Raw genomic sequence first — 24,878 nt, 5'->3', positions numbered from 1 at the left:
AGATCACAATTTGTTGTTTGCTGTCATTCATCAAATGGAGCATTAGCTCTCTAATTTACATTTGACATTGAACTTGGTGCAAATTAGCCATTCTGGGTTCACATGCCATTTAATATTCATCAATCCACACACTTTAATTTTCCCACAGAAATGCAAACCACAAAAATGAAACATCCTGTTTGGCCAATGTGTGTGTGTGTTTGTGACTTTCTATCTGATAGGCTCTGTTCTCTGAAGTGAGATGGGATGCCAAAGAGATGTCATCCTGCTAAAATGATAATTTTTTTCCTTGATAAGAGATTATTTGTGGCATGGAGAGAAACATCACTCTAGCTATTGCCCTGATGTACTTGAGGCGGTAACAGCACTGCTCTGCCCGTCGTGGGTGCATCCCATCCTCCAGACTCTGGAGGATGAGTACTTCTTCTACCACTGTGTATCGGGTACAGTCTCCATTCCAAGAGAAACAGCAACTGCCATAACTCTTTTTCACCATAGTTTCCGATCAGCATATGTGGGGATCGTTGACTGTAGATAAATATTTATGTACTTAAAATGAATCTTTATCTACTGTCAATGGTTGAGGTGGCAACTTCTGCCATCATCCACCAGCTGTTGAAAGATGAGAGGACATCTTCCAGAAGGCGAAGACATTTTTTTTTAGTCTTTTTATTATCAAAAACACAAAATGCATTTCTTAGGTATCTAAGAGATATGAAGGATAACAATCTAAACAACTTATAGAAATTCCTGTCCAAAACAGTTGGGCTGTTGAGCATATATATATATATATATATATATATATATATATATATATATATATATATATATATATATATATATATATATATATATATATATATATAAATGACACTACTTTAAAACATAGGTAGACTTCAACATCCCCCAGTGTGGGCAGTGAGATGAGATGACTTATTACATTCACTCCACAGTAGGTCTAAGCCCATGGAAAAAAATAAATACTAATATTATAATACTAAAATTACTCCCAAGCCTCTTGGTTTGCATTTCTTTTCTTTGTAAATGTCTTCTCGTTTTGCATTCTTATGTTGAAGCTGCACGGTTTAGCAACAATCCCTGTAAATATACAATACTTTGCCATTAAATGAGTATGTCTACTGTTTTCTAGACCAGAGAACGGTATATTTTATCTTAAATGCAATGTAACCTTTCATTTTTTAACACCTGCGTGGCAATATTAAATGTCTATGTAAGTTTGAGCAGTTTATGAGTAAATGTTTGTATGGGTGGTCGTATGGAATTTAACATTTGTACTGAGCGTCTCCCATGACGAACACAATAGGTGTTGCACGTTGGTTTGGGCTGGCACTTAATATGGTGGACCCTCCACATTAACGTGTAAATGGAGTGGAGGTGGGTCGGGAGAGGGTGTAGGGGCTATTTTGGAAAAGGCCCATCTACTCCGCCTCTTTGCCCATTCGTCGCCAGTTTGTTGTTTCAGGCACACTGGTAGTACACATTTCAGACAAGGTTACAAGGTGTTGGACTTACAACCCTGCCTACTTGCCTACCTGCTGTCCAACCCATTACCACCTGCCACCACCAGCCAACCCATGCCATTTCCCCCTCATTCATCATCATCCTCCAGCCCTCTGCCCAGGGATGGATTTAGTGATTTGGGGGCCCCCTCTCTCTAAATGGGAATGTTTGTATCGGCAATGGTAGAAGAACTACCAAAACCTTTCAATAAGTAAGTTAGTAAAGTAAAACTATTAATACTGCATGGTAAAAATATTGTAAAAGTCCTGCATTCAAATTTGAAGTGAAAGAGAGGCATTATCCGCACAATGTACTTAAATGTACTTGCATCCAAGGTGGACTTCTTAATTCTAATATAATGCTGGATAGAAAGTGAAGGGGCCTAAAAAGTTTAGTGTGACTTGAACCTTGTGCAAGTACCTTCATGACCAAACACTAAGTGAGAATGAAATGAAATTAATATGGAGGGAACTTGATGATAATGAATACCAATGATTACCAACTAGGCAGCAAAAACTTTGTAGTCATTTTATTAATTGCAAATTTTTGGTAACATGTGATAAAGAACAATATAAACTGAAATGGGCCAGTCTTTATCATGTCACCCAGGTTTCCACCTATTTTTGAGGCCCTGTCTTGCAGAATGGACCTTTTTCAAAATCTAGTTCTAGCATCTTAAATATTTCTGTAAATATTATGTTTATATAAAGCATATTCTAACATAAAATGTGTTTCAATCAAGCTATAACCTGACTAACCCCCAGCCCATCTGGTGCTGGATCATGTGACCGTGCTGGGATTAAAACAGAATTCAAAAAGATTAATGTGACCTATTCAGTAACAGGATCAGGTGTCTCTAAATCTTGCAGGTGATATATTTGTTGTTGCTTCACAATCACAGTGATGAATTGTAATAAGTTTGGAATTAACATTTAAAGATGAACCTGAATAGCAGACAAACATCTGGTCTGTAAGATCTGTGTGTTAGCACCTTCTAACTTTGCTTCTAAGACGTTGGTGTTAATTCTGTTTGTCTTGTCTTTCTGTTCTTGATTGTTTGTGTGAGAGTGAATGGAGACTACTATCGAAATCTCTACTGTGCAGCAGGGACACTGTTGTTGTGGGAGGTCAAGGGCTGATATACATCATGGAATGATGGATGCATTTTTATTGACATCAGGTTATGTGACTAACAGGAAAACACAAAATGAAGTTTAAAAGGGTGATCATAGAACCACAGTAAAAACAAGCCCATTTTTTTATTGAACATTTCAAAAGATTTTCAGCAAAGGTTCTATATTCTTCTGTACATAATCAAACTTCATAATCACTATGTTTACAACTGATACAGACTTAAAATCTGTTTCCATCCAGCGGACCACCCGCTGTCACCATGTGAGAACAAATATGTCCAACCAGTCGTCACCACCCCCACAGAGAATCCAAAAAATACTTTTGCCTCATTCTGTAAAAAATGTCTTTTTGTAGTCATGTGCCAATTAGCCTTTGTTCAAACTTCTGCAGAGGAAACTGAGACTTGTCACTGAACCCATATGTTTCTAATTTCAGTCCCAGCCCTCAAACAAAGAGATATTTCTGTTTGTGAATCCTTGAGTTGGATGACAACCAAAGAGGTTGAGCAAAAAAATACTATCTATGAAAAAGGTTTGATCATAGTGTGACCGCAGCAGACCACAAAATATGGTGAAGTCCGTCACATATGGACCCTAGAATCAAACTCATAAATTATGAACAGTATAAAATGAAACCAATATTTTTGACCATAGCTGACATTTCTTTTTACCAATATTTATCTATATGCAAAATACTGTATGTATCAAAATGTGGCAGTATTTGTACCAGAAAATTTCATATTCAATGTAGAATTGAACATTAAAACTTCAGACTGTATCACATTTGCAGATGGATCCACTGCAAATAAAAGTACCAGAAGTGTTTTTTTACAAGAGTAAATGCTGATCTGGATAAATTCAATTTTTACACAGGGCTATCTCTGTGATACAGTAACTGCTTGAGAGGGAGAAATATCTATATGAAACTGGTATAGTCAGGTTCCAGTTGTTTTTCAGTACTCACTGTTGTTTGGACAAGGTTTCTGTCAGTTAACAGATTACATTCCTCCACATTAGTGGAGGACAGACACGTACTCAAGTGGTCCGATGTTTGTGTGCCTTCCACGTAAGTATAAACGTGCAGGGAACCTCTAGATATGAAAACAGATAGTAATGTCATTGCAGCTGAAATATCAACTTGTCTAGTTAGGTGAGAAAGGCAACTATATACCAGGGACACAGTATTCTTTTGCTGTACAATGCGGAAGCAAAACCGGAAGCTAGAAACTTTTTTTGGCGCCAGCTGAGGAATTCTTATTGAGCTGAATGGGCACCATTTTCGGTTCGGTATCCAGCTCTTATAATACATCCATGGTAGTGCCTGGTTTTAAAAGTGAAGCCAATTCGGAAGTGCCTTAAACCTGCATTCTCTCTAATGGCCAGATGTCTGATCGTATGGAAGTCTATGAGAAAATGACCCTGCTTCTCACTTAATTTATTACCCCAGTAAACACTTTGCCAATGAGTTTATGGTTCAATCGCTAGTTTCAAGTCTTCTTCAATACATCATGATGTTCATTTTGTAAATTATGGCCACATTTAAAGTAAAATAGAGATAAAGCAGTGTATGCTTTTGGATGTGGTTAACTTTTGATTGAGAAGTCGCTACCATGGTGAAAATGTTGATTACATAACGTAACCAATGCATAACCCCAGATTCACAGAGGATAGGCATAGCTGCTGCTGTTTCACAGTGTTTTCAGTTCATGAAGGTTAATTGTAACATTTTGGTTGCCTAAAAAAGTCTTGTTCAGTGTTTGGTTGTGATAAAAGACCCTCTAAGGAGTCGGATGTTCAGTTTTTCCAGTAAGTACATTTTGTTGTAATGGTTTTAGGCCTGTTTTTCAAAAGTGAAAATTGGCATTAGCATTATCACAGTTAACCATAGACTGTAAATGCTCTGTGCTAACCAAGTTAGCAGCTAGCTCTAGGGTCAACTCCACCCTCTCGTCCAAATATGGTCACTTCTGGCTCCAAAAATCAAAGATGGTGATGGTCAAACCCAAGATGGCGACGGTCAAATCGCTAAACTCGAGGCTTCAAAATGGCAGTCCACAAACCAGTGGGTGACGTCATAGTGACTACGTCCATAATTTTTACAGTCTATGCTCCTAACAGACACTTATTTCATCTACACAAACAAGGTGCGAGACATCTCGACAAAGACATCTTACTTAAAACAGAACAATGTGGTTACAGCATATAAAAGCTCATAGATAAGGTCAAGAGTGTATCATGTTCTTTTAAAGGCAAAAATGATCTGTTGAGTATACTTCTACACTGGATTAATGATTATCAAAGTATTAATACAATAATATAGTAATCATTTCTAATGTCATTTTTTCCTCCACAGGAGACACACCTGCAGGTAAGTGAACCAGCATAAGAAGTCAGGTGCAAGAAGAGAGAAACATGTTTATTTTTTTAATCTTATTTCTCTATGAAGTGCAGAGAGTTAAGTGTGATTTTGAGATAAAGCTGCAGAACAATAGTGAAAACAAACTGATTCTAAAGAGACAGAGTTGTTTTTCTTGGAATGGAGACCCTTCCAAGAAAAACAACTCTGAAGAAAATAAAAGACATATTCCCACATGCAGGGCACAAGACTTGTGATGTTGTAGAGCAAGCTGAACTGTAATTTTATACTGACTGAAATACAAGTGGCCAAAACAAATCTCAATGTGGCTTAGTAAACTTTCTGTGACAGTAAATGAGAAATTTAGACTAGTTAGTTCATAGCTTTTATGACTTCTTTAGGTGTGGTGCCACTGCTGACCCTGTGCCCCTCTATGTACAGTATGGGTGTTGAACTGTGTATTCTATGATTTTACTGTGATGGTAGATGTACTTTGTCAGAGGTGAAACTGCAGACACAGTTATGGTTGTGGTTCATCACCAAGTGCACTCTGTTTGTAGTCACACTCACAGCTGAATGAAGTTCCCTTCTTTAATGTGTAGGGTATAAATACGGGACGAACTTCACTCTCTCCAGCGGAAACAGCAACTATCATAACTTTTCATCACCATGGTTTCTGATCAGCATCTGTCGGGATCATTGACTGTATAAAAATATTTATATACTACATAATAAATCTTTATCTACAGTCAATGTCGGGAGCAGCAACGGCTGCCATCATCCACCAGCTGTTGCAAGATGAGAGGAGGAGATCTTCCAGACAACCAAGTCATTCTTTTTTTTTTTTTTAATGTTTTTATCATCAACAATGCCTTTCTTCTTTTTGTACTAACAGTAATGAATGTTTTTCCACTGAAACAATAAATGTGTTTACCTTTTCCTTTGTAAGTCTGTAGTCATAAGTATAGTTAGCTCATTCCACTAATTGGGATATTACAACTGGAGGTTGTGAACATCCTTGTCTCTGTCAAACTTTTTTTTTTTTTAAATGTATCAATTTTCCATTGTGAATCAATTAAACAACTTATAGAAGTTCCTGTCCAAACCAATTATGTATACATATAAAAAATGACACCACTTTAAAACATAGGTAGACTTATAACATATAGGTAGACTTCAACACCCCCCCAATGTGGGCAGTGAGGTGGCTTAAGCCCATGAAAAAAAACAATATTATAATACTAAAATTACTCCCAAGCCTCTTTGCTTGCATTTCTTTTCTTTGCAAACGTCGGTTTGCATTCTTATGTTTATAAGCTGCTTGGTTTTAGCAACAATCCTTGGAAATATAAAATACTTTGCACTACAGTCACCTTCACACCTGCCCTTGATCATGTTCGTTTGCCCTGCCCTGCTTCCTGTGTCTTCTTCCCAACCTGCCGTTGTGTCTTGCCACCTGTTCCTTGTTGTCTGATTAGTTATCTTATCAGTTTGTATTTAAGTACAGTTTGATCTGTTCTGCTTAGTCTGCTTTGTTCCTTTGTCTCAACTTCTGTTGACTTTTTCAATAAATATTCTGCGTTTGATCACATCTGCCTGCTGTCTTTTGCATTTGGGTCCACCTGCTCCGCTCTCCTTGTGACAGTGGGTCGAGTGGCTGGTTAGATAGATAAATAGATAGATGCCAAAAAGTGGACCTAACTGCAGGAAATACACCAGTGTCATGATGTTGGGGCATTGCACCAGGGTTGGGGGGCGGACTAGTTCAGCATCTACTGTTGTGTCTACATCTCTGGTTCTCACTGACTGTATTTAACACTGTTTTAGGGATGAGCTTAAATTTGCTGCATGTAGCATGTTAGCATCTATAAATCACATCATATCCATCACCAAAATGTGATCAGCAAAAAGACAGTCAGCCTCTAATGATCACAGAGCTGCATTGCAGAGATCCTGGCAGCTGGAGGCTGACTGAGAAACCACTTCCCTCAAACACTTTCAAATGCCAGCAAAGGGGAGGGATCAGGAAGCAACAGGGTTTATGGGAAATGTGGTCTCAATTAGAAACAGAAGAAAATCAGAGGCAGAATGTATTCACACTTTGAGTCTGTCTCTGAAATACAGCGATCAAGTCAGGAAGCCTGGAATCACTGATGTGGATGTGACTCTGAAAGTCAAATCAGAAACAGAACTATGGCAACTTTCAATCAAAAATGAGAGCATTCATATCTGAAGCTGGTTATGAAAAACTGAAAAAAATATTCTGTGAGGTTTGTCAGTATCTTGGGGGGTTTTGGTTGGTTTTTCACATATTTTTCTATTGTATCTCCCTTCTTTTCTTTTGTTATTGTTGCATTTACTGGTATTTTATTACTTATATTCTTCTGTACATGTTACTTGTTGCTGTGTTCATTTTAATGCACAGCACATTCAGTTTAAGGCCTAATGAAATGTGCTATATATTTAAAATGACTTAAATTTAATTAAAAAAACAAATTTAAACACAATGCAACAGTAGATGTTGCTTCATTTCTCAAATATTGACTCATTGTAGTAAAGTATTGCAGTACTTACAGTATATTTACTACATTTACACATGTATACAGCTTATTATATCTTACCAATGTCACTGAAATAAAATCTTCACTGTGTGTGCAGATGAAATGATCATGCATCCAAAATCCAGTAACTAACAACTATCTATATACTGTGCACATTGTAAAAACTCTGGCTTTATTCAGCTACAAATAACTGCAGTGTGGAAGAATCAACCATACAGGAAGTACGAAGCAATCAGGTTTCCTCCATGTCTGGATTTATGACAATGATGTCAGTGAGGTGGAGCTAACTGCTAAATGAAAGCCATTTTTTCTGAGAAGCTATCCACTAGAGGGCGCTCTATGTACACCAGCCAAACACAGAGTAAATAAAGGGCCATGCAAATATGATGTTCTGATGATCATAGCCAGACATGATCATCCAATGACAAGGTTGAATAACTCAATGCATAATCATACCTAGAGATGATCCTCAGTTAAATCCTACCAGAACATGTGTCTGTTGCTGTAATCAAACCTGTGACCTTTTGGTGATGGGTAGGTTTTCCCAGCATGCCCCCCTGTTCCTCATACCCTGACAGTGAACATTAGGTAAAACAGGCAGACATAGAATACATTCATTCTTATCTGTATAATTTTGATACATGGGAGCTTTGCATATTGCTGATTCACTACACTGCCCTGTGTGATTACCAGCACAGCATCTCCAGTGATGATGGGCTACAGTTTCATTACATGTATGCAATGTGAGCATGTAAGTAATATGTCAGAGCTTACAAACACATTCTAAATATGAGTTTTAGCTTTAATAACATAAAACACATCATTTGTTCCTATAATGTGAAATCAAACATATTCTGAAAAAGTGTATCGTCTGGTTTCCTTTACTTTGTGTATTACATTGTATTTCATGGTTTTGAATACTAAATTTATGCAAATGAAGTAGCTTCTGGGTCACTCCACACTGTACACCTGCTTGGATCATCTTCATGTGACTTTAAAAAAAAAAAAAAAAAAAAAGCTTGATGGGAAATGTAGTCCCTTACTATGCACCATACTTTACTCCATATAAGTTATGCAATTCATGTTATTTCCACTTTTTAATTAAGCAGTTTCAAATCTTGCAAGATTATAGACATCAAAGGTAAATTAGCACTGAATAAAAACTAATTGTGTAGTGAATCTGTGCAAACACATAGATAGCCAGTATTTGTGTAGGCTCTGTGTTTTAAAATGCACCGTGTAGAGGAGGCACATTCTGTTGTGTTATGCTGCCACCTGGCTGTACTTTTTGGAATTATTTTCACATGGACAGCTAATGTGGACACACACAGTATATCACTGAAATATGGTAATGTAGATGCTGCAGCACATTACATGGTTTACAGTACTTGAAGTATGAAATTATCCATTTTCACAGGGAATTCTGCTGCTGGTATAGAGTAAGTATCAGAACAAACTTATAATGAGGAGTATTTTGTACCATGTTGTCAAGTGCAGATGATGAAGGTGAATGGAATGTAATTATAAGGAAAAGCAGTGCCAGCTTCATTCTTGTTGTTTGCAGCCTCCGAGGAATGAAAAATTGATGTAACAACCCAGCAAATGTGTGAGATAGGATAACAGCTCACAAGAAAGCAGCAGCTGCAAATATTAAGATTAAACAGCTGTATTCTAAATTCTACATTTGGTTGCAGATGATGTATTGTTCTTCATGAATAATATTTTGTAGTCTGAAGAAGAATGCTTTAAATCAAAAGAAATTTGAGTCAGAATGTAAATTTAGGTAAAAAAAAAAAAAAAAAAAAAAAAAAAATAAATACAGACCTTTGGCTGGTATGAATAAAACTTCAAAGAAATGGTGTTATAAGTCTTAATCTTTGATTTATGAGTCAAAACATATCACAGTGCCAAACCCAAACTAATTCTGATCAAAGTTGATTTTAAGTGCTGATTAAGTGTTGCTAAATAAGGATTACAATTATGTCTACCCACAATACCTCCCTCTGAATCAGACAAAAGCAAGCCTCCAAAGGTTATCAGAGCTGCATCACAGCTTCATGCGTATGCGTATATTAACAGTACCCATTATTCATTATATCCAACATATGCTTCAATATACTGAAACATGCAAGAAGCTTGTGAAAGATATTTCCCTAACAGTTATGCTGACATTATCAGTGTATGCTGTACGAGATATTATTCATACAAGATTAAAGGAGGATATAGTAATCATTTAAAGACAGATGTCAATCAGATGCATGTTTAAGAACTCAAGGGTTGACCTGAAAACCATGAAAAGTTTATACTGAGAAGTTTATATATTTACCTGTTTAATCTGTAATTTTTATGTTTTATTATTCTTTGTATTTCAAACTCAGCTGAATTCTTGTATTTCACAGCTCAGCAATTTATATAGTAATTATTGCACTTTTTAGGGTGCATTTAAATGCGTTTACTGTGAACATCAAGAGGAATCACACTAACATGTAAACATTTGATTGATCATCATACATTGAAAAAATATGGAAAATATGGAAAGTGTGTATTTGCTGCCCCTGCTGGTTACTGTAAACTGACTGCTGTTAATTTTAAGAAAAAGAACAAAGATATTAGAATTTTGACAGGTTTAGGACCTAATTTTTGACTTTGAGTGACTGTATACATGCACTGTTGTATACTGGCCCTGGTGACTGTGTTGGAAGACATCAGATCTCAGTAAAACAGCAATATTACAAGTCGTGCACTTAAACTTTGACTTGAGTAAAAGTACAAAAGTATTAACATCAAGATATACTTAAAGTACCACAAATAAAACTACTCATTATACAGAATGGCCCATTTCAGAATAATGATTATTATTTTATTGGATTATAATTATTCATGCATGAATATATACATCACTTTAATATTGCACCTTATAAAGGTGGGGCTAATTTCAATTACCGTGAATTTCCTCCTGGGGATCAATTTTATCTTAACCTACAAGAATAACTCAATTTATTTGTTGATCACATTTGTATTATTCATCTGAAACTGAAAAGTAACTAGCAATTTAAGTTATCAGATGAATGTAGTGGAGTAAAAAGTAAAATACTTCATCTGAATTGTAGTGGAGTACAAGAATAAAATGGACATACATGCATGAGTAAAGTTTGGGTTTTCAGGTCTTTCCTTTAATCTGTCTGTAGATCTATTAAAATGTGAATGTTAACGTAACTCAACACTGATTGCTCATAAACTTTAACTACTATATTTTTCAACAGAATTTATGGACTTTAGTGCATAAATATAAACAAAATGTAGTGCATAATTTGAGATTTTCTCAAATATTTAGAAACACCAAGACACATTGATGTACAAGCTTTATGTTGCACCTTAGTTCAGTTAAAATCATTCGGAAACAGGACAATTAAGAAACAGAATGTATTTTATTTGATGTTCTTTAAAAAACAAACTTATTTACAGCATGGAATATTTAGTAATGTGGGTCTGATGGTTGCAGGAATGGTCCAGGTCTTCTACAGCAGCGTGCAGATTTTTCTTGGGCTCACTCCAGCTGTCTCATTGGAGGTGTTGTCTGCTCCACCAGCCTCTCTTCCAGCTGTACATTGCACAACCTTTATGCTGGAAAAATTTCAGTGAATACAGGTGAGATGTTACAGCTAAAAGCATGAGAAGCACGGGAAAAATGTGAATATTCTTAAACCTGCACCAGATAAAAATAAAATACAATTAATAAAATAAAACAATATGTCAGCTGACTGAAAAGCGACTGCATGAGAGAAAAGTCACTGTATGCAACCCAGAGGATGAATTTAGATGTATACAAAGCTGGTTATTTCATACTGGTTAGTATCAGTGAACAGTACAAAAACTTCAAGTGAACCATAACAATAATATAAAAAAGACATCTTTGCATCTCTGCATTTAAAATTGTACTTAATTTGACAAAAGTATTCTTTAAACTATACATTTATTTTATACATTTATAGTTTCCCTTTGGAAACATGCATTTATTCTGCTGTACAGACAGTAAAATATGTAAAACTGTGGTAATATGTTACCTTGTGGGAGAACGTTTTTCTCAAAGCATTCCAGCATGTTACCAGGTGGCCGGTACTGCCCAACCACAAAGACATTGTTGCCATCAGTGGCCAGGCCCACACCCAGTTCAATGCTTTCTTTCCACACCACCTGAGTAAAATGACCTGCAGGAAGAAACACAGCAGTGCAGTATTGTCAGAGTGTGCTGCTGTGATTCTAAATTGCAAAAGAAGACTCATTTTCTACTAATTCTGCTTTAAATGCAAAGGCATTTTGGAGTTGTACCTATGTTTTACATCTGTTGGAAAACATGCCATCATAATGTTGTATAGCTACTTTTGTAATTCATAAAATTAAGGTTAATACCATAAACCTTTGATTTTGATCAATCTATCCCCAACAAATTACTGCAGAGCAACACATTTGTACCTTAACTTTCTTTTTCTCATGTCTTATTCTTAAAGTGATAAATATGAAGTGATACATTTTTACTCATTTACATATTTTAATCTCTATTTATGGCATGAATATGAAACTCATCAGGTGGGTTTTTACCAGTACTGCCACTGAATCCAGGCCTGCCCCAGTTGTAATCCTTGATCTCATTGTACCATGACTCAACAGCTTCTTTTCCTGAAACATGAAAGAGAGAAAAAAAGCATAATAGCAAATTATGAACACAAAATGCACATTTGAAGTGGTGCTTGGGAGTTTGAGTTCTACAGCTTAAACAGAGCTGCCACCATAAGCTACTGGTTATAGCAGAACAAGTTAGGCTGTAGTTGCAAACCCCCCCAGTTTGCTGACATTCGAAGGTGTGTGTTTTATTGCTTAGTAATTCAACTTTTCATTTTTAACAGGAGAATATTTATATTATTCTTGCAACAGTCTCACTTTAAAAAGCGCTGTGTTTTTGAAAGGCTAGCAGGTGAACAAATGAATCAACCAGCAATCAACTTGGAATGAATGTGATTAGGCAGAGGTTTAATAAAAGAATGAATTGATGAAAGGATGCAAAAGAGTCAGGTTGTGTGTATCATCCACCTGTCAGTTTAAGGGGTTCAGAGCTCGACATATTAAAGATGTTCTCTCCGCTCTTGCTGTGTTCACTGGAGTTGGTTTGAAGCAGGTGATCAGCCCACTTCTGAGCTGCAGCGTTCAGCTCACTATTATAGGTCAACGGCTGCGCACCGTGCCTTGCCCTGTAGGTGTTGTGGGTTTCCAGGAACTCCTGCTTAAAGCTTGCATCTGTAGAGAAAAAGACATTATCAATGGATGAGCTTGTAGTGCTTAGAGGAAATATGCTGTGCAATTACTGAGGCTGGCATATTCAAAGATAGTGGATATAGACAGGATGAATCATGCCATATGATAATACAAATCACCATAATGATGATACCTTTATGTTCTTATAGTGTGATAAACAGTGCACTAACCTGCCATTGTGTTTGTGGTGATGAAGGCTGAAATGAAGTAAGAATACAGTTGAGAAGAATCAACAAAAACACAATCCAACAGATTTTTATCTAGTAGCAAAAAAGTCAAAAATTCACAAAGTATCAGTCAGGTGCCAAGGCAGAGTCTAGTGGTGAGAAAGGAGTCATTTCATCATGTGGAGGGCCTATCTACCAGCAGTAAACACAAATACCTTCCTGTTACTACAGTAATCTGATAGCACTTACCTGAGTGTTTTCCTGAGGTCTGCAAAGATACAGTTCCTCTAGCTGTCTTGGAGCCTGTATTTATATGCATGAGTTGGACCTCTAACTCCCTCCTCATTTTCATATAGGAGGAGACAGACAGCTAGCCCTTGCCTGTAATTATTTCACCTGGCCACTTATCCTTTTTGAGATAACTCACAGAGTGCACAGTGTTGTTTGCAGGATATTCTCACACTCTACAAATGCGGTTTCATTCTTTTTGTCATATTTGTCTCTCCTATCACAGATTCCCCAGAAACCCCAGAGACATTAGCAAAGAATGTGCATAAAAAATATTGTTCTTAGACAGTGGAAAGGTACTCAAGCAGGTGATAATTAGTAGGTGTATTTCTGGTTTCTTGGTATTTAAGATTTGCTCGTGACTGTGTTAATCCATAGATAATAACCAGGTGTATTGTGTATTGCTCAGTCTCGGTTATCGCCCTCTAAGTGACTTTTAACTGATTAATAAGGCAATTACATAGCTGTATACATCTTTTGCCAGAGAAAACACGTAAATAGACGACATAGGAGTGACGGCATGTTGAGATATTGTAAAAGAGGTTGTGGCTTTAACAAACTGAGGCCTGAATTTAACACAGACAAAAGCACATGACTGTCATTAGCTGGCTATACAAAACCACTCCAAGGCCCTTAATGCATGCTTATGTTTACCACAAATCCAACGAATATTGCACTAATCATAGTACCAGGATGAGTTACACACCCCACAACTCTACAATGAACTCTCACTCTGAATGTTTAGAGCATCATTGGTGTAGCTTGCTCACAAGATGTAAAGTTGTCATATAATTGCGGTTTTGTGTTATAGGGGAGTTTTGACACCAAGTGAGGAACACTTCCCTTTAATAGAAGTAACACTGCATCAGGAAATGGAGCTTCATCGTTCATTTATTTGCAACCTCTGGATTAGCACAATAGGGCTCTGACACAGATCGCTATGGAATATAATAAAATAAAATAAGAAAAGAAAAGAATTCAGAGTTGACCAGCACTACTTACTTCATCCGACAATACACTGCATTGGCAAATCAAATATGCAAGTGCACATTGCTGGGAAATGATGTAGTTATGTTTATATATTTGAGAAGTCTCATTAAGATTGAGATCTCCTTTACAAAAGAGACTGAAAAACAACAGACATACTGTATACACTCACTGAAGACTTTATTAAGAACACCTGTGCTATCAAATGCAATCCAATACAACAGCTCTGCTGTAAATTCTACTTTTATGAAGCTTTGGTCATTGTCAGAAAGGTGATAATTCTACTTTATGTTTATTATTGAGGTATTAAGCTTGCTGTTGTATTGGATTGCATTAGATTGCACATGCTCCTAATAAAGTGCACAGTGAGTGTATACAACATTACAAAAAGAATTCAGTCACACAAAGCGTCCATTTTACAGACACACAAACACACTAAAAATGAACAAATATTAAAATTATCAACAACAAACAAACAAAGTCAGTTCTCACTCAAGTTTTGGTTGAAACAAAGATTTCCGTTGATCAAGTACGAACATCAAACCTTGAGAATGAAGTACATTTAGTCTTTTTTGGATTTGCAAGGCATTATGTAATTCTACTGTTGACATAGAGGATAAAATGTAACTGCAGTACATCTCTATTTCATATTATCATAAACCCATGTGCAGTGTGTTGGTTTCTTCTTTCTTCTTTGGAGCTTAAAACTCATGGATGTCTTATTCAAACCAGCCACCCTTCATCACATTTCATCATCTCACCAACACGGCCCCACCATCCCCTCGTGGCCCTTTCATGCAGTAGATGGTGATGTTATTCAGGCCGTTCATTGTTCGGGCTTAACCTGACGCACCAGATGGTTTGTTACAGAGAACCGTCTGAGAGGTCATCGTCTGGATTACTGAATTACTCTCTATCACCGTCTATCACCATCTTATCTTGTGAGGCAGTTGGATTCCTAAGAATCCTCATAGGGCGCTGATTGGTCTGAACCATCGGTGGTGTGTGTGGCATTGCGCAATACTGCTCTCACTGTCAGTAATTTGACAACATGTTTGTGTCTATTAAAGCTCTCTCTGCTTTAATGTCTATCATTCATAATTCATGCCCTGTAGCCATTACTACAAGTCTGTAAAGCACTAAATCTTAAATTGACTGTACTTATATAATACTTTTCTGACTTAATTGACAAGGCAGATTACAATTTGTTGTTTGCTGTCATTCATCAAATGGAGCATTAGCTCTCTAATTTACATTTGGTATTGAACTTGGTGCAAATTAGCCATTCTGGGTTCACATGCCATTTAATATTCATCAATCCACACACTTTAATTTTCCCACAGAAATGCAAACCACAAAAATGAAACATCCTGTTTGGCCAATGTGAATTTCTATCAGATAAGCTCTGTTCTCTGAAGTGAGATGGGATGCCAAAGAGATGTCATCCTGCTAAAATGATAATTTTTTTCCTTGATAAGAGATTATTTGCAGCATGGAGAGAAACATCACTCTAGCTATTGCCCTGATGTACTCGAGGCGGTAACAGCACTGCTCTGCCCGTCGTCTGTGGGTGCATCCCATCCTCCAGACCTGAGAGGATGAGTACTTCTTCCACCACTGTGTATCGGGTACAGTCTCCATTTCAAGAGAAACAGCAACTGCCATAACTTTTTTTCACCATAGTTTCCGATCAGCATATGTCGGGATCGTTGACTGTAGATAAATATTTATGTACTTAAAATTAATCTTTATCTACTGTCAATGGTTGAGGTGGCAACTGCTGCCATCATCCACCAGCTGTTGCAAGATGAGAGGACATCTTCCAGAAGGTGAAGACATTTTTATTTAGTCTTTTTATTATCAAAAACACAAAATGCATTTCTTAGGTATAGACCACATCAGTACATTCCTTGCATAGTGATCCTTTTGTACAAGTGCATGAAATATCCTGCGTTATATTGTCATTTGCCAAATTTCACAAGCAAATGGCAATACAATACACAGTAACACTGCAAGTATTATTGAAAGCCTGTTGTGCATTAATAGAATGTATCTGTGGTAATTACATTTGTGTACAAACATTAATGAATGTGTTTACCTTTTCCTTTATAAGTCTGTAGTCATAAGTATAGTTAGTTCATTCCACTAATTGGGATATAACAACCAGAGGTTGTGAACATCCTTGTCTGGAGATATGAAGGATAACAATCTAAACAACTTATAGAAATTCCTGTCCAAAACAATTGGGCTGTTGAGCATATATATATATAGTTTATCTTATCACTGGCTCAGGTAAGGGTATAACAGAATAGACTTAACTGTTAAACACACAACTGCCTCATCTTACACAGCAAAGAACTAAGTTTAGAATAGATATAGCACAGAGGAATTTAGAACATGTGTGAAACACTAACTAACACTAAACTGAATTTAAACACTGTCTGAAACATGTATGATATATTGAAGAAATACATCAAATGATAACATGTGATTCAGTTTTCTTTTACACCACCCCCACAGAGAATCCAAAAAATACTTTTGCCTCATTCTGTAAAAAATGTCTTTTCTAGTCGTGTGCCAATTAGGCTTTGTTCAAACTTCCGCAGAGGAAACTGAGACTTGTCACTGAACCCATATGTTTCTAATTTCAGTCCCAACCCTCAAACAAAGAGATATTTCTGTTTGTGAATCCTTGAGTTGAATGACTAGATTTTGCCAAAGAGGTTGAGCAAAAAAATACTATCTATGAAAAAGGTTTGATCATAGTGTGACCGCAGCAGACCGCAAAATATGGTGAAGTCCGTCACATATGGACCCTAGAATCAAACTCATAAATTATGAACTGTATAAAATGAAACCAATATTTTACCAATATTTATCTATATGCAAAATATTGTATATATCAAAATGTGGCAGTACTGTGGATCCACTGCAAATAACAGTACCAGAAGTGTTTTTTTACAAGAGTAACTGCTGATCTGGATAAATTCAATTTTTGCACAGGGCTATCTCTGTGATACAGTAACTGCCTGAGAGGGAGAAATATCTATATGAAACCGGTATAGTCAGGTTCCAGTTGTTTTTCAGTACTCACTGTTGTTTGGACAAGGTTTCTGTCAGTTAACAGATTACATTCCTCCACATTAGTGGAGGAAAGACATGTACTCAAGTGGTCCGATCTTTGTGTGCCTTCCACGTAAGTATGAACGTGCAGGGAACCTCTAGTTATGAAAACAGATAGTAATGTCATTGTAGCTGAAATATCAACTTGTCTAATTAAGTGAGAAAGGCAACTAAATACCAGGGACAAAGTATTCTTTTGCTGTATAATGTGGAAGCAAAACCGGAAGCTAGAAACTTTTTTTGGTGCCAGCCGAGCAATTCTTATTGAGCTGAACGGGCACCATTTTCGGTTCGGTATCCAGCTCTTATAATACATCCATGGTAGTGCCTGGTTTTAAAAGTGAAACCAATTCGGAAGTGCCTTAAACCTGCATTCTCTCTAATGGCCAGATGTCTGATCATATGGAAGTCTATGAGAAAATGACCCTGCTTCTCACTTAATTTATTACCCCAGTAAACACTTTGCCAATGAGTTTATGGTTCAATCGCTAGTTTCAAGTCTTCTTCAATACATCATGATGTTCATTTTGTAAATGATGGCCACATTTAAAGTAAAATAGAGATAAAGCAGTGTATGCTTTAAGATGTGGTTAACTTTTGATTGAGAAGTCGCTACCATGGCGAAAATGTTTATTATGTAACGTAACCAATGCATAACCCCAGATTCACAGAGTATAGGCATAGCCTGCTGCTATTTCACAGTGTTTTCAGTTCATGAAGGTTAATTGTAACATTTTGGTCGCCTAAAAAAGTCTTGTTCAGTGTTTGGTTGTGATAAAAGACCCTCTAAGGAGTCGGATGTTCAGTTTTTCCAGTAAGTACATTTTGTTGTAATGGTTTTAGGCCTTTTTTTCAAAAGTGAAAATTGGCATTAGCATTATCACAGTTAACCATAGACTGTAAATGCTCTGTGCTAACCAAGTTAGCAGCTAGCTCTAGGGTCAACTCCACCCTTTCTTCCAAATATGGTGGTGATGGTCAAACCCAAGATGGTGACGGTCAAATCGCTAAACTCGAGGCTTCAAAATGGCAGTCCACAAACCAGTGGGTGACATCATAGTGACTACGTCCATAAATTTTACAGTCTACGCTCCTAACAGACACTTATTTCATCTACACAAACAAGGTGCGAGACATCTCGACAAAGACATCTTACTTAAAACAGAACAAAGTGGTTACAGCATATAAAAGCTCATTGATAATGTCAAGAGTGTATCATGTTCTTTTAAAGGCAAAATTGATCTGTTGAGTATACTTCTACACTGGATTAATGATTATCAAAGTATTAATACAATAATATTGTAATCATTTCTAATGTCATTTTTTCCTCCACAGGAGACACACCTGCAGGTAAGTGAACCAGCATAAGAAGTCAGGTGCAAGAAGAGAGAAACATGTTTATTTTTTTAATCTTATTTCTCTATGAAGTGCAGAGAGTTAAGTGTGATTTTGAGATAAAGCTGCAGAACAATAGTGAAAACAAACTGATTCTAAAGAGACAGAGTTGTTTTTCTTGGAATGGAGACCCTTCCAAGAAAAACAACTCTGAAGAAAATAAAAGACATATTCCCACATGCAGGGCACAAGACTTGTGATGTTGTAGAGCAAGCTGAACTGTAATTTTATACTGACTGAAATACAAGTGGCCAAAACAAAGCTCAATGTGGCTTAGTAAACTTTCTGTGACAGTAAATGAGAAATTTAGACTAGTTAGTTCATAGCTTTTATGACTTCTTTAGGTGTGGTGCCACTGCTGACCCTGTGCCCCTCTATGTACAGTATGGGTGTTGAACTGTGTATTCTATGATTTTACTGTGATGGTAGATGTACTTTGTCAGAGGTGAAACTGCAGACACAGTTATGGTTGTGGTTCATCACCAAGTGCACTCTGTTTGTAGTCACACTCACAGCTGAATGAAGTTCCCCTCTTTAATGTGTAGGGTATAAATACGGGACGAACTTCACTCTCTCCAGCGGAAACAGCAACTGTCATAACTTTTCATCACCATGGTTTCTGATCAGCATCTGTCGGGATCATTGACTGTATAAAAATATTTATATACTACATAATAATTCTTTATCTACAGTCAATGTCGGGAACAGCAACGGCTACCATCATCCACCAGCTGTTGCAAGATGAGAGGAGGAGATCTTCCAGACAACCAAGTCATTCTTTTTTTTTTTTTTTAATGTTTTTATCATCAACAATGCCTTTCTTCTTTTTGTACAAACAGTAATGAATGTTTTTCCACTGAAACAATAAATGTGTTTACCTTTTCCTTTATAAGTCGGTAGTCATAAGTATAGTTAGCTCATTCCACTAATTGGGATATAACAACTGGAGGTTGTGAACATCCTTGTCTCTGTCAAACTTTTTTTTTTTTTTAAATGTATCAATTTTCCATTGTGAATCAATTAAACAACTTATAGAAGTTCCTGTCCAAACCAATTATGTATACATATAAAAAATGACACCACTTTAAAACATAGGTAGACTTATAACATATAGGTAGACTTCAACACCCCCCCAATGTGGGCAGTGAGGTGGCAGACTTAAGCCCATGAAAAAAAACAATATTATAATACTAAAATTACTCCCAAGCCTCTTTGCTTGCATTTCTTTTCTTTGTAAACGTCTTCTCGGTTTGCATTCTTATGTTTATAAGCTGCTTGGTTTTAGCAACAATCCCTGGAAATATAAAATACTTTGCACTACAGTCACCTTCACACCTGCCCTTGATCATGTTCGTTTGCCCTGCCCTGCTTCCAGTGTCTTTTTCCCAACCTGCCGTTGTGTCTTGCCACCTGTTCCTTGTTGTCTGATTAGTTATCTTATCAGTTTGTATTGAAGTACAGTTTGATCTGTTCTGCTTAGTCTGCTTTGTTCCTGTGTCTCAACTTCTGTTGACTTTTTCAATAAATATTCTGCGTTTGATCACATCTGCCTGCTGTCTTTTGCATTTGGGTCCACCTGACAGGTCGGGTGGCTGGTTAGACAGATAAATAGACAGATGCCAAAAAGTGGACCTAACTGCAGGAAATACACCAGTGTCATGATATTGGGGCGTTGCACCAGGGGTGGGGGGCGGGAGACTAGTTCAGCATCTACTGTTGTGTCTACATCTCTGGTTCTCACTGACTGTATTTAACACTGTTTTAGGGATGAGCTTAAATTTGCTGCATGTAGCATGTTAGCATCTATAAATCACATCATATCCATCACCAAAATGTGATCAGCAAAAAGACTGTCAGCCTCTAATGATCACAGAGCTGTATTGCAGAGATCCTGGCAGCTGGAGGCTGACTGAGAAACCACTTTCCCCAAACACTTTCAAATGCCAGCAAAGGGGAGGGATCAGGAAGCAACAGGGTTTATGGGAAATGTGGTCTCAATTAGAAACAGAAGAAAATCAGAGGCAGAATGTATTCACACTTTGAGTCTGTCTCTGAAATACAGCGATCAAGTCAGGAAGCTTGGAATCACTGATGTGGATGTGACTGTGAAAGTCAAATCAGAAACAGAACTATGGCAACTTTCAATCAAAAATGAGAGCATTCATATCTGAAGCTGGTTATGAAAAACTGAAAAAAATATTCTGTGGGGTTTGTCATTATCTTGGGGGGTTTTGGTTGGTTTTTCACATATTTTTTTTATTGTATCTCCCTTCTTTTCTTTTGTTATTGTTGCATTTACTGGTATTTTATTACTTATATTCTTCTGTACATGTTACTTGTTGCTGTGTTCATTTTAATGCACAGCACATTCAGTATAAGGCCTAATGAAATGTGCTATATATTTAAAATGACTTAAATTTAATTAAAAAAACAAATTTAAACACAATGCAACAGTAGATGTTGCTTCATTTCTCAAATATTGACTCATTGTAGTAAAGTATTACAGTACTTACAGTATATTTACTACCTTTACACATGTATACAGCTTATTATATCTTACCAATGTCACTGAAATAAAATCTTCACTGTGTGTGCAGATGAAATGATCATGCATCCAAAATCCAATAACTAACAACTATCTATATACTGTGCACATTGTAAAAACTCTGGCTTTATTCAGCTACAAATAACTGCAGTGTGGAAGAATCAACCATACAGGAAGTACGAAGCAATCAGGTTTCCTCCATGTCTGGATTTATGACAATGATGTCAGTGAGGTGGAGCTAACTGCTAAATGAAAGCCATTTTTTCTGAGAAGCTATCCACTAGAGGGCGCTCTATGTACACCAGCCAAACACAGAGTAAATAAAGAGCCACGCAAATATGATGACTGATGATCATAAGCAGATATGATCATCCAATGACAAGGTTGAATAATGTCCTCGCGATGCATGATCATACCTAGAGATGATCCTCAGTTAAATCCTACCAGAACATGTGTCTGTTGCTGTAATCAAACCTGTGACCTTTTGGTGATGGGTAGGTTTTCCCAGCATGCCTCCCTGTTCCTCATACCCTGACAGTGAACATTAGGCAAACCAGGCAGACACAGAATACATTCATTCTTATCTGTATAATTTTGATACATGGGAGCTTTGCATATTGCTGATTCACTACACTGCCCTGTGTGATTACCAGCACAGCATCTCCAGTGATGATGGGCTACAGTTTCATTACATGTATGCACTGTGAGCATGTAAGTAATATGTCACAGCTTACAAACACATTCTAAATATGAGTAGAGTGTTTTAGCTTTAATAACATAAAATACATAATTTGTTCCTATAATGTGAAATCAAACATATTCTGAAAAAGTGTATCGTCTGGTTTCCTTTACTTTGTGTATTACGTTGTATTTCATGGTTTTGAATACTACATTTATGCAAATGAAGTAGCTTCTGGGTCACTCCACACTGTAGACCTGCTTGGATCATCTTCATGTGACGTTAAAAAAAAAAAAAAAAAAAAAAAGATTGATGGGAAATGTAGTCCCTTACTATGCACCATACTTTACTCCATACAAGTTATGCAATTCATGTTATTTCCACTTTTTTTTTTAATTAAGCAGTTTCAAATCTTGCAAGATTATAGACATCAAAGGTAAATTAGCACTGAACAAAAACTAATTGTTTAGTGAATCTGTGCAAACATATAGATAGCCAGTTTTTGTGCAGGCTCGGTTTTAAAATGCACCGTGTAGAGGAGGCACATTCTGTTGTGTTATGCTGCCACCTGGCTGTACTTTTTGGAATTACTTTCACATGGACAGCTAATGTGGACACACACCGTATATCACTGAAATATGGTAATGTGGATGCTGCAGCACATTTCTGCTGCTGGTATAGTGTAAGTATCAGAACAAACTTATAATGAGGAGTATTTTGTACCATGTTGTCAAGTGCAGATGATGAAGGTGAATGGACTGTAATTATAAGGAAAAGCAGTGCCAGCTTCATTCTTGTTGTTTGCAGCCTCCGAGGAATGAAAAATTGATGTAACATCCTATCAGATGTGTGAGATAGGATAACAGCTCACAAGAAAGCAGCAGCTGCAAATATTAAGATTAAACAGCTGTATTCTAAATTCTACATTTGGTTGCAGATGATGTATTGTTCTTCATGAATAATATTTTGTAGTCTTTCCAAATAATGTCATATAAGTTGTGTGCTCACCTCTGCCATCTAAGAGCCTGTAAACTAACCAACTTAAAAGACCTTTCTAAAATTTAAGAATGCTTTAAATCTAAAGAAATTTGAGTCAGAACGTAAATTTAGGTAAAAAAAAAAAAAAGAATAAAACTTCAAAGAAATGGTGTTAAAAGAATTGTCTTAATCTTTGACTTATGAGTCAAAACATCTCACAATGCCAAACCCAAACTAATTCTGATCAACGTTGATTGTAAGTGCTGATTAAGTGCTGCTAAATAAGGACTACAATTATGTCTACCCACAATACCTCCCTCTGAATCAGACAATAGCAAGCCTCCAAAGGTTATCAGAGCTGCATCACAGCTTCATGCGTATGCGTGTATTAACAGTACCCATTATTCATTGTATCCAACATATGCCTCAATATACTGAAACATGCAAGAAGCTTGTGAAAGATATTTCCCCAACAGTTATGCTGACATTATCAGTGTATGCTGTACGAGATATTATTCATACAAGATTAAAGGAGGATATAGTAACCATTTAAAGACAGATGTCAATCAGATGCATGTTTAAGAACTCAGGGGTTGACCTGAAAACCATGAAAAGTTTATACTGAGAAGTTTATATATTTACCTGTTTAATTTGTAATTTTTATGTTTTATTATTCTTTGTATTTCAAACTCAGCTGAATTCTTGTATTTCACAGCTCAGCAATTTATATAGTAATTATTGCACTTTTTAGGGTGCATTTAAATGCGTTTACTGTGAACATCAATAGGAATCACACTAACATGTAAACATTTGATTGATCATCATACATTGAAAAAATATGGAAAATATGGAAAGTGTGTATTTGCTGCCCCTGCTGGTTACTGTAAACGGACTGCTGTTAATTCTAAGAATAAGAACAAAGGTATTTTGACAGGTTTAGGACCTAATTTTTGACTTTGAGTGACTGTATACATGCACTGTTGTATACTGGCCCTGGTGACTGTGTTGGAAGACATCAGATCTCAGTAAAACAGCAATATTACAAGTTGTGCACTTAAACTTTGACTTGAGTAAAAGTACAAAAGTATTAACATCAAAATATACTTAAAGTACCACAAATAAAACTACTCATTATACAGAATGGCCCATTTCAGAATAATGATTATTATTTTATTGGATTATAATTATTCATGCATGAATATGTACATAACTTTAATATTGCACCTTACAAAGGTGGGGCTAATTTCAATTACTGTGAATTTCCTCCTGGGGATCAATTTTATCTTAACCTACAAGAATAACTCAATTTATTTGTTGATCACATTTGTATTATTCATCTGAAACTGAAAAGTAACTAGCAATTTAAGTTATCAGATGAATGTAGTGGAGTAAAAAGTAAAATACTTCATCTGAATTGTAGTGGAGTACAAGAATAAAATGGACATACATGCATGAGTAAAGTTTGGGTTTTCAGGTCTTTCCTTTAATCTGTCTGTAGATCTATTAAAATGTGAATGTTAACGTAACTCAACACTGATTGCTCATAAACTTTAACTACTATATTTTTCAACAGAATTTATGGACTACAGTGCATAAATATAAACAAAATGTAGTGCATAATTTGAGATTTTCTCAAATATTTAGAAACAGAAACACCAATGCCACATTGATGTACAAGCTTTATGTTGCACCTTAGTTCAGTTAAAATCATTCGGAAACAAGATAATTAAGAAACAGAATGTATTTTATTTGATGTTCTTTAAAAAACAAACTTATTTACAGCATGGAATATTTAGTAATGTGGGTTTGATGGTTGCAGGAATGGTCCAGGTCTT

The 24,878-nt window shown here is 36.4% G+C and overlaps 1 protein-coding gene across 1 annotated transcript; it reads right to left on the bottom strand.

Annotated features, from left to right (window-relative positions):
* Positions 1 to 11,089: 11,089 nt before the first annotated feature.
* LOC122967489 (Golgi-associated plant pathogenesis-related protein 1-like) lies at positions 11,090 to 15,153 on the bottom strand. The gene is made up of 5 exons (XM_044332168.1): positions 15,099 to 15,153; positions 12,660 to 12,863; positions 12,171 to 12,248; positions 11,636 to 11,779; positions 11,090 to 11,172 (listed from the first exon to the last, which is right to left on the bottom strand). Exons 1-5 carry the CDS (start codon positions 15,151 to 15,153, stop codon positions 11,090 to 11,092), a joined length of 564 nt encoding a protein of 187 aa, XP_044188103.1.
* Positions 15,154 to 24,878: the final 9,725 nt, after the last annotated feature.

The sequence above is a fragment of the Thunnus albacares genome, chromosome 2, assembly GCF_914725855.1.
Source record: "Thunnus albacares chromosome 2, fThuAlb1.1, whole genome shotgun sequence".
Lineage (NCBI taxonomy): Eukaryota > Metazoa > Chordata > Actinopteri > Scombriformes > Scombridae > Thunnus > Thunnus albacares.
This window is presented reverse-complemented; position numbering and strand designations above follow the sequence as displayed.

Excerpts from the sequence above, each read along its gene's own strand:
- LOC122967489 (XM_044332168.1), bottom strand. The coding sequence starts at position 15,153 with ATGAACGGCCTGAATAACATCACCATCTACTGCATGAAAGGGCCACGA. Across the intron at positions 12,249-12,659 it reads TGAACCCCTTAAACTGACAG|GAAAAGAAGCTGTTGAGTCA; the intron begins GTGGATGATACA and ends TTCATGTTTCAG. Across the intron at positions 11,780-12,170 it reads TGGATTCAGTGGCAGTACTG|GTCATTTTACTCAGGTGGTG; the intron begins GTAAAAACCCAC and ends TTCTTCCTGCAG.